The 14,855-nt window shown below is 40.7% G+C and overlaps 2 gene segments (V, D, J or C); both read left to right on the top strand.

Moving 5' to 3' along the window:
- Nucleotides 1–14,855, top strand: part of LOC102132035 (immunoglobulin heavy variable 4-59-like) — a 152,555-nt gene that overhangs the window by 95,250 nt on the left and 42,450 nt on the right.
- On the top strand, nt 2,839–3,511 carry LOC102133558 (immunoglobulin heavy variable 3-23-like). The segment is given in 2 exon segments: nt 2,839–2,964; nt 3,068–3,511. Coding segments are annotated over 2 exon segments (444 nt in total).

Genomic DNA, 14,855 nt, shown 5'->3' with positions numbered 1-14,855 from the left:
AATGTGGATTATTTAATTGGAATATAGTTATATAAAGAGTATATGTTCCAGTATTGTATTAGATTCATGTGATTTTTATGTCTTAGTATGTTTTATCAATAGTACTTGTGATTATTATCTAACATTTTGTTTATTGCAGACATAATCAAATATTCTCCTCAATTCTGTCTTTAACCACGGCTATTCTAAAACTTCAGTCATCCACAATTGTTGTTTTACTTTGTGATTCATTATAAGGTGCCTTATAATAATCTATAGAACTTTGAGGAGTACTCTTAAATATATAATTGTGACAATTTTATAAATTGTGTCATTAGTATAAAGAGAAAAACTTCCATAACTGTCATGAGAGCTGATGCGTCTCTGATAATTATTAATCAAATATCAAGTAGGACAGGACAAAATTGTATTTGTAACTGTAAACATCAGCCATACCACTGTGTGTGTGTGTGTGTGTGTGTATACATGTGTGTTTTAATTTTTGTGAGCTTTCCCTTTGAGCCATGGAGTTATCTCTGTGAAGATACTATTTGGCCTGACCTTTGGATAGAGAATTCTGAAAAAATAAGTTCCGATGTTTGTTTACTGATATTTGTCCCCAGCATGTTGAGAACTCGTTTCTCCCGAGATTTCCATGTTCATGAAAGGAAAATAAATCTTTGGGACCCCAAAATCACTAAGCTAAAGGGAAAAGTCAAACTGAAAACTCTTTGGGGCAAACCCACGTCCATTCTTTCCCCTTAGCTACTAAGGTTTGAAAAAATCTACGTACGTCCTTCAAAATTTGACAAGGAAAACCCTTGTGGACCAAGGGCAGATGGAGTCATTTCTCTGCTCCTGTAAGTCAAATGCATATCTGATTGCTACCTTTGCTCTATTGTTTCGCTAAGCCAGACTAAGGCCTACATGATTACTCCTGTAAATTGTGCATTCAGTTAAAGGCTAATCAGAAACTCAAAAGAATGCAACCATTTGTCTCATACCTACCTATGATCTGGAAGCTCTCTCCAAAATTCAAGTTGTCCTGCCTTTCTGAACTAAATCAATGTACATCTTACATATATTTATTAATGTCTCGTGTCTTCCTAATTGAATAAAACCAAGCTGTGCCCCACCACCTTGGGCACATATGTCAGGACTCCCCGAGGCTGTGTCGCTGGCATGTCCTTAATCTTGGAAAAATGAACTTCCTAAATCTATTGAGATTAGTCTCAGATACTCTTTGGTTTACAGGTTTGTTTTTTTGGTTTCATAACTTCAGTTATCTGAAATACTAAAGAAAATTGGCCAAATAGCACATTCTCTTGTTTATCTGTTACTGTTACTGCAAAAAGAAATATATAACTTAGGCCGGGCGCGGTGGCTCAAGCCTGTAATCCCAGCACTTTGGGAGGCCGAGACGGGTGGATCACAAGGTCAGGAGATCGAGACCATCCTGGCTAACACGGTGAAACCCCGTCTCTACTAAAAAATACAAAAACCTAGCCGGGCGAGGTGGCGGGCGTCTGTAGTCCCAGCTACTCGGGAGGCTGAGGCAGGAGAATGGCGTGAACCCGGGAGGCGGAGCTTGCAGTGAGCTGAGATCCGGCCACTGCACTCCAGTCTGGGCGACAAAGCGAGACTCTGTCTCAACAACAACAACAACAACAAAAAAAGAAATATATAACTTATATATAATTTATTATTTATGTACATTTCCAAGCTGAGTAGCAGATTTATTAGTAAGACCCAGAGTATTTAAAAATTCAAATGTCAATTAACAATTTAATAGAAGAAAAAATTATTAGTGAGACCCAGAGTAATGAAAAATTCAAATATCAATTAGCAACTTAATAGAAGAAAAAATTATGCTACATTTGTTTCCTGAAATGCTACCCATTATTTATAAGAAATAAGCACATGCAACATAAAAAGTTTAATTGTTAGTATTTCTATTGAGAAGAATAAGCCAAATAAATAAGAGTATGTACTATTATTTTATCTTCTTATAAATTCTAGAAAATAAAAACTAGTCTAAAGAAATATGAAAACATCAGTAGTTTTATAAAGAAATGGTAGAAAAAGGGAAGGAGAAAAACCAAAAAAATATATATATATAAAAGAGCAAGAGGAATGCTGAGGGGAGCTAACTTGTTACCTTCTTGAAAATAGAGATTTTCTTTTTTAAGTTTACTATTGCACAGGTTAAATATGTGAATTTTATTATCTGTCAATTAAAGCTCATAAAATTTATTACAAGTAAACAACTGAAATTTTCAACACAAAGAGATGATAGGAAGGAACAAATAAATATGTTAAATATCAGACACACGTAAAAATTTATCTGCCTGACCTCTAGTTGTCTCAGTATTTTTAGGTAAATGCAGCAAAATCACACAGGTTCTTGTGACAGGAAGTGGATTCTGCAAACCACACTAGGCAAGTTTAGCTCTGTCCTAGAGTTGGTTAAGAGCGCATTGAGGAGCATAGGCCCGGATACTAGGATTCATTCATGCCAGATATAAGCCCTTAGACACATACATAGCCCCTCCATGTGTGGGTTCACTTTTACATCTGTAAATGAAGAAACCACCGACTCCTAAATAACATAATTTATACACATAGGTAAACATAATTTAAAATGTGGTAGTTGTTAAATGTTTATTACAGAACTATTTCACGATAAGACAGCATTTTCCTAAATACAATCATTGTCATCAAAATCCCCCAGGACGCTCTCATCTGCTCTGGTTCCTGCCCTCTCCTCAGGCATCCCAACCCAGAGCTTGCTATATAGTAGGAGACATGCAAATAGGGCCCTCCCTCTGCTGATGAAAAGCAGCCCAGCCCTGACCCTGCAGCTCTGGGAGAGGAGCCCCAGACTTGGGATTCCCAGGTGTTTTCATTCAGTGATCAGCACTGAACACACAGGACTCACCATGGAGTTTATGCTGAGCTGGGTTTTCCTTGTTGCTATATTAAAAGGTGATTCATGGAGAACTAGAGATATTGAGTATGAGTGGACATAAATGACAGAAACAGTGGATATGTGTGGCAATTTCTGACCTTGGTGTCTCTGTGTTTGCAGGTGTCCAGTGTGTGGAGCAGCTGGTGGAGTCTGGGGGAGGCTTGGTACAGCCTGGGGCGTCCCTGAGACTCTCCTGTGCAGCCTCTGAATTCACCTTCAGTAGCTATGACATGCACTGGGTTCGCCAGGCTCCAGGGAAGGGTCTGGAGTGGGTATCAGCTATTAGCATTGGCGGTGGCACATACTACCCAGACTCTGTGAAGGGTCGATTCACCATCTCCAGAGACAATGCCAAGAACTCCTTGTATCTTCAAATGAACAGCCTGAGAGCTGAGGACACTGCTGTGTATTATTGTGCAAGAGACACAGTGAGGGGAAGTCAATGTGAGCCCAGACACAAACCTCCCTGCAGGGACACTGGAGGAAATCAGCTGCAGGGGGCGCTCAGGAACCACTGATCAGAGTCAACCCCAGAGACAGGTGCACTTGGAGGCTGATTTCCTGTCAGGATGTGGGACTTCATCTTTTTACTCTTTCTCTAGGGAACCCCTCTAAGTTCAGTATCCTGTGCTTACCAATGTCATCTCAACTGATTTTTAAAATGATAATTTTAGTGTGAGAACCTATTCTCATATGTATACAACGCAGATTGATGCTTACAGAGATGAAAAGTCCTCAACCGTGGTCACCAGGATCAGAGTCATGAGGAAACACAGGGGTGCCTCGTGAGTCGTCTTCAATTAGACTCAGGCCAGAAATCTCAGTGAGATTCCCTGACTAGAACAGTCTTTAGGAATTTTGATCACAGCCAATAGAGAGGCTGGGCCAGTGTCAGTGTCGTGTAGAACTTCAGAGGTTTCATGTCTGATCCTTCTATGGACACTAAAGTATGAAATCAGAATCAGCACTGATCTGGGATGCCTTTTACTCTTAGCCCATTCTATTTGTTTTTGTTTGTTGTTGTTCTTGCTTTTTCTTGTACTGTTTCTGCTCCATGTAAAGTGGGGATGAGGTTCTCGCTGCTGAAGCTCCAGGCCTCAAGCCCATTCCCTGCAGCTCAGGTGGAGCTTAGACTGTGGCTCCTGCAGGCAGACTTTCTTCTGTCCCATTGCTCAGCACACTGCAGTGTGTTGACTTACCTGGGAATGCAAGCAGCCAATAGTAGTGAAGGGGATGAGCTTGTGCGGTCAAAATGGGATGTGGATGTGAAATTTATCCTGTGCTGTGCAAAGTACCACAGAGTCACCTTCCTCACCAGTAGTGTTAGAAAGAAGGTGTGAAAGTTGTCAGAATCAAAATGAAGCCACTTGTGTTAACACCCTGACAAATGAAACTAGGAATGACCAGGAAGAAGGGTTCGCATGTACATACTCCTGATAACAAGAGCTACCATAAATGGATTCTGCTTAACCACAACCTTGGATAGCAGCCACCACAACCTTTTAAAAATCACTTCTACAAGGACATCTTCCCAGCAACTGCCTGTTTAACCCTATACTGATGCCACCCTTGGTGTTGATTCCATATGCAAAGAATAATTCTTTCAAAACAACTTATGCAACCCACCTCATTTTTACTTCATAAACCTGTGGATCGACATCCTGGAGTCACTGCTGCATTTGTTCTTAATGTTAATTAGCCCCTTTACAATATTTGAGTCTGTTTTTCTCTGATGTCTCTTCTAATATAAAGAATTACCATGTTGACACCAATTAAGAAGCTATTTAGGAAGATGTAGTGGGAAGACATTTTTAACATCCTGTTGAATGTTTCTGCATAGCACATTGATCCCCTAAAATACTTTGCTATATCGGCATGTGATGAATCAGAGTATGATATTGTAGGTAACATGGGAAATACATGGGCTTGTGATGAATCAATTCATAGGGTGATAATGTCTGTGTCCTTGAGGAAGGAGACCATGGGTTGTAAGTTCTAGTGGGGGTACCTTTGGCAAAGGGAGTTCCTGAGTTTCTGAGCGTTATGCTACCTTTAACCCAAGGATGCAATTTACGATTTCTTTTTACTTAAATATTTCCAGAAGACATTTGGCAGTAATCTCAGGGCAGTATTCATGTAATACTGATGACTTAGAGAGTTATTTTTTTAATTGTTCCTGTAAGTTATGACATTGCTCACTTGATGCAGAAGTTCAAATTGTCAGTTAGGAAAACAGGTATACCACAAATTTTACGAACTGTAATGACGGTAGTTTTTGGCAAGAAACTGTTTCATGTCAACCTGAAAATAAACAGACAACAATAAAAAATATTCCAATCCACAGGGAGTCTGACCTCTGTCCCTCTCTCTTTTATAAGTACAAGTCTGTGCCACATTCAGAATATTCTTCAAGCTCCAGGGTATAAAATGCTTTTAAACTGTGTAAGCTAATGGCTCTCGCCTCAGGCAGGGCTGAGGTATCTGGGGAATGCAGAGTTGTGTTCACGAAGAAGATGGTATTATTGTATCTTCTCCTGTGCCTGGTGACAGCTCCCCAGGGTGAGTGTCTCAGGTGTCAGACACGGGTCTACAGGGTGAGTGCAGATACACGTGACTGACAGGGACTGATTCCCCATATACTCACATGCCCTGGAGCAGCTGCAGGAGTCAACCCTGGATCTCAGGAGCCTGCACTGGCCCTCTGCCTCACCTGCACTGTTTCTGGTCACTCCTTCACAACCAGTCCTTTCTACTGGACCTGGATCAGCCAGCTCTCAGGAAGGGGCTGCAATGGATAAAATGCATTACCAGTGGTGGTGAGAATCCATTTGTCTAGTGGAAAATGTCAGCCTCTCTATTTTATAAGGCAGAATAATGTTGTATTGTGTACACATACCACATTGTCTTTATCCATTTGTCCATTGACAGACATCTAGTTTCCATATCTTGGCTGTGACATAGTGAGTCAAAAATCAATATGTAAAGACGAGGATCTATGGATATGAACTGGAAGAGTGAAAATACTTCACGAAATTCTAATAAGTGGAGTTCAAAATTAACACAAAATTATTCATAACACAAATTTCATGACAAGTATTGTGGGAGTAGAGAGTTCTTAAGGAACTCCAAACTCCTGTTACATCTTCTGATTCCCATTGTTCCTGAGATGAGAAAATCAGCTCTAATTATGCATCACAAAGCAAATCTGTAAAACACGAGTGTTTCTGTTGAAGACCCTGGGAGATCAGACCCCAGGCGGGTGCTGCAGACACTGTCTCAGAAGCACACAGCAGATCTCAGAAGTCCCTGATGGACAGTCATGTGGGACAACAGCTGTCGCTTTCTCAGAATCAGCAGTGAGCTGTGCTGGTACCTGACGGGTCCAGGAAAAGACCAAGGCACCTTCTCAGTGTCATGGAGAGTGATGGTCCCAAACATGATCCAGGTGGTCTCTATGCTAATCAAATGCAGCTTCACAGTGAGGAGCGTGTTCTATCTGGGCTTATTCTTCAGAGAAAGGACCTCTGCCCACAAATGTTTGTAAATGGCCTGGGGCAGGCATTTCCTCCAGCAGGATTAGGGCTTGGACCATCAGCATCTCACTGTTGTGTGGCTGATGTGTCACTTATCTTCCCTTTCTTATCATGAATCAGGCTTTGAGCTATGAAATGCTCTGTCTTATGAATATGCAAATATGCTGATATCCACTGAGGTAAATATGTTCTGTGCTCTGAGAACATCACCCAACAACTACATCCCTCCTCAAGAGAAACCCCTGAGAGCACAGCTTCTCACCATGGACTGGACCTGGAGGATCCTCCTCTTGGTGGCAGCAGCCACAGGTAAGGGGCTCCCACATCCCAGTAATGAGAAGGGGACTGAGTCCAGTCAAGGGGGCTTTCATCCACTCCTGCATCCTCCCCACAGGTGCCCAGGCCCAGGTGCAGCAGGTGCAGTCTGGGGCTGAGGTGAAGCAGCCTGGGTCCTCAGTGAAGGTCTCCTGCAAGGCTTCTGGATACACCTTTACTAGCTCTGCTATGCAGTGGGTGCGACAGGCCCCTGGACAAGGCCTTCAGTGGATAGGACGGATCTGCCGTTACAATGGTAACACGAAGCATACATAGAACTTCCAGGGCAGAGTCACCATGACCACGGACACATCCACGAGCACAGCCTGCATGGAGCTGAGCAGCCTGAGATCTGAGGACACGGCCGTGTATTACTGTGCGAAAGACACACAGTGTGAAAACCCACATCCTGAGAATGTCAGAAACCCCAGGAAGGAGGCAGCTGTGCTGGCATGGAGGAGATGACAAAGATTATTACATTGAAGACTTTCTTAGAAAATGACATTAAGTCATTAAATAAAATAATATTTATTTTTAATTAACAATATTAACAATATTAATGTATATTTGAGAAATTTTAGTTATTTGACAGATTTTTCATAACACATGTACTCTGTAAGCAAATTTCAGGGATTGTAGAATGAATCAAATTAACAAATCTCATACAGAACTTCCTCTGAATCAATCTTTGTAAACATGAATTTCTGAATCAACGTAAATATTTTGGAACCCAAACACAAATTCACATTAAAACTCTACTTTTATCTCTATTTTAAAAATGCCAAAATATCTAATTTTGTTCATGTAACATTTTGAATTCCCACCATCAATGCATGATATTTCTTGTTTTTCCACATTCATGTTACCATTTGTCATCATGAGAATTGCGAGTTTTAACCATGCTAATAGGTGAGTAATGGATCTAATTTTTATTTAAATGCATGTGTCCCTAATAAAAAATTGATATTTAATCTTTTAATATACTTTTTGTATAATTTTTATATAATTTTTGGTGAGATGCCGCTCCTGAGTTGGTTCATTTGTAACTGCATTTTTTTCTTTTGATTCGTTGTAAGTTTACTTGCATATTGATTATAAAAGTCATCTAACAAATTAAAAGAATTCATTTAACAAATATGTGACTTGGAAATATTTTCTCCCAGTTTGTGTTTGCCTTTTTTTCCCTTATCAGTGGGTATAGCAGAAAAGTGTGTGTGTGTGTGTGCATGTGTGAGCACAAATTTAGACAAAAATATAAAAAATTATTCATTCATAGATCTTGTCTTTGGCATTATATCTGAAGTCTCATTATGAAATACACTAATAGTGATTTTTTTTCCATGTTTCTAATCTCAGGCCACAATCAACCCATGAGTGTTAAACCTTCACCTACTTGATTGGAGGACTATCCTGAGATATTTGGAACACTTCTGTAAGGAGATGTGTTCTTCTTCCCATTATCTGTTTATTTAGTCATCTGTTAATATTTGTTTTGATTTATGGATGTCTAGTTCATACACTGAAGAAGATACATGCTACAGTGTGCATTTTATTGTACAAATCACCACAGCTTTATTAGGTGCTGGGAGCTGATTTAGTTTGCCTCTTGCATCCTTACAGCACACTTCATCCTTTTGTTTTTGAACACTTCCCTGTTTCCTGGTATTACAATAGATTCTAAGCTTGTTTTCTATATTACCTTTTTCATACATAAAATTAGCCATTTTTATAAAGAGTGCTTGTTTCTGATTTTAAAGAATAATATTACAATAAAATATTGTGATACTGGGTATGTGTGTTGTTAGTGTGGTATAAGTACTTTTAGGACATCTCAACCAATTGGCCTAGTAAATGTGCATGCTTATATGAACCCATGTTTATGGACACATTGAAACTATTGATGTATCTAATCTTCTGTAACTTGATTACATTAAACATGAGAACACACTGGTGCCTCCACCCGACTATGCTACCACAGGGACCTTTCCAGCCTTCCTTCATTGACTGTTCATAACCACCCACTGCAAAGTGAGGAACTCCATCCCACCATATGCCATTTGATTACTTAGCTGCACTGTTTCAGGACACATGCATAGCAGTATCAGAAATGTAAAGCTGTACTCTTGTAGGAAACATGTTTATGTACTACATAGAGTGCTTATGTGTGATTTCTTTGTAATGTAAACTTATCGAACCTCCTCATTTTCAAAGTTACTTAGGTCAGCAACTTCATTTTCTGCTTTCTTCAGTGAAAGCATTGCAATTACGCGGTATAGTTTCATTTGTTTGAAATTCTGTAAAAGCCAAAACTAGAGTCAAGTAAACAGACAGGATATTCCAAGAATTTAGAGAGTGGGTGTAAAATAACTAAACAGGTCCTGTTTAAGAAGAATAAGAATATTCTAGTCATATGCAATGCTTGAGACGTGACACATTTGATTTGTCTAAGCTCTTAATTTTGTGATGGAAAATATAAATGTAAATATATACAATTGAAATATATTTAGCAGTTCATTAACCCCTGGATTAAACGTGTACTGTATAAAATTATCTACTAACATATTTGGGAGTGTGGGGATATTATGAGACGCATGCAACAAAGAATGAAGTAATTTTCCTCACTTGCATGTGTGATGTTTCCATTCAACGAAGACCTTTAATTAAAAAACAGCAACAACAACAATTGTCTATGTGACCCAGGTTTTCTCTTCCTGAGAAGCAAACTACCCAGATCATTCTTTTGTTTCCTTGGTTGAGAAAGGTTTTCCCCAAACTTCAGCTCAGTTCAGACATACACTGTCGCTGAATGGGCATTTACCCTCAGATGGATACACACACCTGTCAGCATGCGGGCTCTTCTGTCACATAAACACACCTTTCCTCATGTGAATTCTTCCCTCAGACAAACACACATGTCCCCACATGGACTCTTTCCTCAGACCACCACATATGTCCTCACATTTACTCTTTCCTCAGAAAACAGACATTTTCTAATATGGACTCTTGTCTCAGACAAGCAAACATGTCTCCATGTGAACTCTTCAGTCAGATAAGTACACACATTTCCACATTGACTGTTTCCTGACACAAGCACATATATCCAATATTGAACTGTTTTGTGAGAAAGGTATCCCTTTCCTCTAGAAGTGTATTTTTATGTTCTTACTGGACATATATTTTGATAATGTTTGCTACTATGAAGATACCTGAACACTGTCTATACTAGAGAATAAAAAAGCACAATTGGCAGATTAACCCTGTGCATTCAGACCCAGGAATCCTTTGACCCTGGCCTCCCTGAAATGGAGACACAGAGGATAGATGAGCAATGCTGAGCGGTGCACCCATGACCACAAAAAGAAATACATTGAAATGTGTCCCCTCCCCTCCTCATGAAAGGCAGCTCATCCCCTGTTCCTACAGGCCCTGGTAAGGAGCCACCCCATATCTGTGCCCTTCCTCAGCATCCACACCATGGGATCTGCACTGATCTGGGCTTTCCTTCTCATCACCCTCGATATTAGTGTCCCTTGTGAATCAGTTCCAGTTGCGGCTGCTCCACATGGGCCTGTTCTTCCATTTCCTGTTTGCAGAAGTCCTGTGTGAACTTTATTGATGGAGTCAGAGGGCGGAAATTGTACAGCCCAGCAGTTCACTGAGAATCTCCTACAAAGCCTCTGACATCACCTTTACCAGCTGCAGCATGAGCTTGGTCCAGCAGGCTTCATGACAGGGATTGGTGTGAGTGACAACAGTGAGTGACCAAGTAGGAGTTCTCAGCGTTACTCTCCATGAGTACAAATAAATTAACATTCCCAAGCGACACTCTTTCAAGTGCAGTCTACTTTACAGTGACCAACCTGAAAGCCAAGGACGAGGCTTTGTACTACTGTGAGGGACACAGGAGAGGGAACATCTGTGTGAGTCCAGACACAAAAATCTCTGCAGGAAGACAGGAGGGAATTGCATTGTAGATGCTCCTCATAACCACAAAGGGGCAGTCAGGACCACCAGGAGGCTCTCAGGACACCTGGGGTTGCTCAGAACCATCACAGGTGCTGAGGACATCAGGGGACGCTCAGGACCACGAGGGGGCGCTCAGGACACCAGGGGGCGCTCAGGACACCAGGGGGTCTCAGGACACCAGGGGGCGCTCAGGACACCAGGGGGTCTCAGGACACCAGGGGGCGCTCAGGACAACGACGGGGCGCTCAGGACACCAGGGGGCGCTCAGAACCACCAGGGGCTGCTCAGTACAGGTGGGTTCTCTTAGGCGGCAGCTGCACATCAGGAGCCTGAGAGGCTGTGGTTTCCTTTTAAACCTTGGTTGTTCCTGACCTGGTCAAGGAAAAGTCTTTCCCGGGATCTCTCACCATTTCTTCTTTGTAAGTCCATGATTTCTTTTACCTACAAAACATTAACTTAGAGCAGGGATTTAATTCAACTTTGAATGCTGCAGATTTTCCAAGTAATACTAGCAATGATCCCTCAGGACAATTTTTAAAATAGTTTATTTACATTTTTTTAAATTTAAAATGATACTATCTTTAAAATAGTAAAATTTTTATAATCACACCTGTAATCTGAGCACTTTACGAGGCTGGGACAGGCAGATCACTTGCGCTTAGGAGTTTTAGAACAGCCTGGCAACATAGCTAGATCTTTTCTATACACACAAACACACAAAAAAATAGCTAGGTGTGGTGCTACCTCTGGTACCAGTTACTTGAAAGACTGAGGCAGGAGTATCCCTTAAGCCTGGGAGGTTGGTGCTGCAATGAGCTGTGATTGTGCCACTACATTACAGCCTGGTTGACAGAGACAGACCCTTTCTTTAAAAAAATGCATATCCTCAATACAAAATGTTTCAATAAATAGAGCTTTGTGTTTTTGTGCTGTAATAATCAATTGTATATATTTTCTAATTTTAACTCAGCATATGCATGATATTTTGTTTCTGTTTTTTTTTTTTTTTTTTTTTTTTATTAAACATCACTTTAAACGCTCTTGTTCTCCCCTTTGGTTCACTTTGGGTATACTGTTTTTCAGACTATTTCTCTATCTTCCTTTTTTCTTTGAATGTCTTTTTTCTTCCTCAGTCTCCACGCAGGATAAAGAATGTCCCTTTACTTTGTGTCCTCCAAGTCTGGTGAATCAGATCCCTTCTCTTCATAATCACTGAAGCCAACCAAGTTTAGGAGGATAATGATTCTCCTTAGAATATGCTCATCTACCTGCAGACTCTCTGCCCTCCTCACCCTTTTCCATGGTCCTGCAGACATCACCCTCATCCCATCCCCTCCGTTCCCTAAGTACCAGAGTGGGCTCTGCAGCTCCTGCTGGCCTCTGTGTGCGCAGCCCTGGGGCTCACTAGTGCACTGATGTTGAAATCTAAATCCCCATGTGCTTGGACTCTCCCAGGCCACCCTCTAGGTAACTGGCATTGTGAGTGAGTCCTGAAAAGCATGGGCTATGTTCAGTTTCATATTGCTGTATCTTCTCTATTTTAAAGGAATACTGGCAAATAAAGACTAGAGTTTGCATCGAATATTCATGCCAAAAAAATTTTTTTTCAAAACTTTTCAAGTGAAACAATTTTTCCTGCCTACTTTGAAAACTACAAAAATGTAAATTCAACAAATAATGTAATACAATTTTAAAGGTGATGTACACCTTATTACTTATTCAATTTATTAAAAGCAGACTGATATTTAAAATAAATTCCATTGCACATTTAAGTGACATATTTGACAAGAATGGCATTTACATACATTTTTACCAAAACACGTATTTAAATATATTTGTCTTTTTAATATTGGTATAGACAGATATACATGTAGAAAAGCATTATTTTGTACCACAACTGCAAACTGCAAACACAATTTAAATTAAATTAAATAATTAGAATAATATGAAACAAATAGGTGTGTTGTTTTGGTGTTTAGGTATACATTCACTTTTGCATGGGCACATGTAAGTGTCCTTGCTGGGCTGTTGTGTATGTATGTGTGTTTGTATGACCATGAAGTTTTCAAATACATCATTAAATTACATAGTTATATTAATCTTGACCAGGCACAGAGGCTCAGGCCTGTAATCCCAGCACTTTGGAAGGCTTAGGCAGGCAGATGACTTGAGGTTAAGAGTTCAAGACCAGCCTTGCCAACAGAGCAAAACCCCATCTCTACTAAAGATAGAAAAATTAGCCAGGTGTTGTGGCAGGTGCCTTTAGTCCCAGTGTGACAGGGAAATGTGGGGTCAGAAATCCCATACAGAGTCTCCACTGGGTTACCACGTAATGGAGCCCATAAGAAGAAAGCCACTGTCCTCTAGAACGCAGAACGGTAGATCCACTGACAGCTTGCAAGTGTGCATGGAAAAACCACAGACACTCAAGGCCAGCCCATGAAAGCAGCCAGGGCAGCCTGTGAAAGTGCCCTGAAAAGCCACAAGGGCATAACTGCCCAAGACCATGGGAACCCACCTATTGCATCAGGTAACCTGGATTTGAGACATGGAGTAAAAGAAGATTATTTGGAACTTTAAGATTTGACTGCCCTGCTCGATTTCAGACTTGCATGTGGCCTGTAGTTTGGACCAATTTCTCCCATTTGGAATGGCTGTATTTACACGATGCCTGAACTACCATTGTATGTAGGAAGTAACTGGCTTATTTTTTATTTTACAGGCTCATAGATCAAAGGGACTTGCCTCGTCTCAGAAGAGACCATGGGCTGTGGACTTTTGAGTTAGGGCTCAAATGAGTGAAGACTTCAGGGGGCTGTTGTAAAGTCATTAATGTTTTTGAAATGTAAGGACATTGGATTTGAGAGGGGCCAGTGGTGGAACTACATGGTTTGTCTGTGTTCCTGCTCCAATTTCATCTTGAATTGTGTCTTCCACAATTTCCGTGTGTCATGGGAGAAACCCAGTGGGAGGTGATTAAATCATGGAGGGAGTTCTTCCTTGTGCTGCTTTTGTGATAGCGGCTGTCTTTCACGAGATCTGATGGTTTTAAAAAACGGGAGTTTCCCTGCCCTCTCTTTGTCTGCTGCCATCTCCATGTAAGATATGACTTGCTCCTCCTTGTCTTCCACCATGAGGCTGAGGCCTCCCAAGCCATGTGTAACTGTAAGTCCATTAAACTTTTTCCTCTATAAATTACTCTGTCTCATGTATGTCTTTATTAGCAGTGTGAAAACAGACTAATACAGCAAATATCAGTCCTTAAAATATTTTGTTGTTCTGCATGTAGCATAGCAGAGTCTAATACGGGAGGTAAAACAAATAATCCATAGACTTTCATATATTAAGTCATAGGGTAATCATGCCTGTGTCCCTGAGGGAGTGAATCAGAGGTCATACACACTAGTGACAACACCTTGGGCAAAGGGTGTTCAGGGGTTTCTGAAAGTTTTGGTAATTTTAACTTTAAAATTGAATTAACTATTTATTTCTTCATCAACCTCTCCAGAAGATTGTTGGCAGTAAGAACAGCCTAGTATTGGAGTAATACTCATTAGTTAGAGAGTCATTTTGTAATTATTCTCTTGAGATTTGCATGAGTCAATTGATATAGAATTTCATATGTCCCAAGATGAAATATCAGAATCAGAAAGCTTTCATCAACCTTAGTGGCTGTAGTTTTTGGCAAGGCAGTGCTTCAATTCAGCCAGAAAGAAAGACAACAATAAAACTTTCAAATACAGGGGAGTCTGAGCCCAGTCTCTCTCTCTTATTAAAAAAACCTGTCCCACATCAAGATTTTTCTTCAAGCTCTCAGATAGAGTCAACATTGGGAATGGAAAAGCTAATCACTTTCTCCTTAGAAAAGGCGAAGGTCTGAGAGGAATGCAGAGTTGTGTTCACGAAGAAGACGACATTGTTATGTCTTCTCCTTTGCCCAGTGACTGCTCTCAAGTTGAGTGTTTCAGATGTCAGACGTGGCCTATAGGGATGGTTGTGACTGCATGTGACTGACAGGGACTAAGTCTCTATATCTCTAAGTGTCCTGTCCTGGGAGCAGCTACAGGAGTTAGTCCCAGACTGCTAGTGCCTTC

This window comes from Macaca fascicularis, chromosome 7, assembly GCF_037993035.2.
Source record: "Macaca fascicularis isolate 582-1 chromosome 7, T2T-MFA8v1.1".
Lineage (NCBI taxonomy): Eukaryota > Metazoa > Chordata > Mammalia > Primates > Cercopithecidae > Macaca > Macaca fascicularis.
The sequence above is the reverse complement of the archived record's forward strand: the minus strand, read 5'-3'. Positions and strand labels throughout refer to the sequence as shown.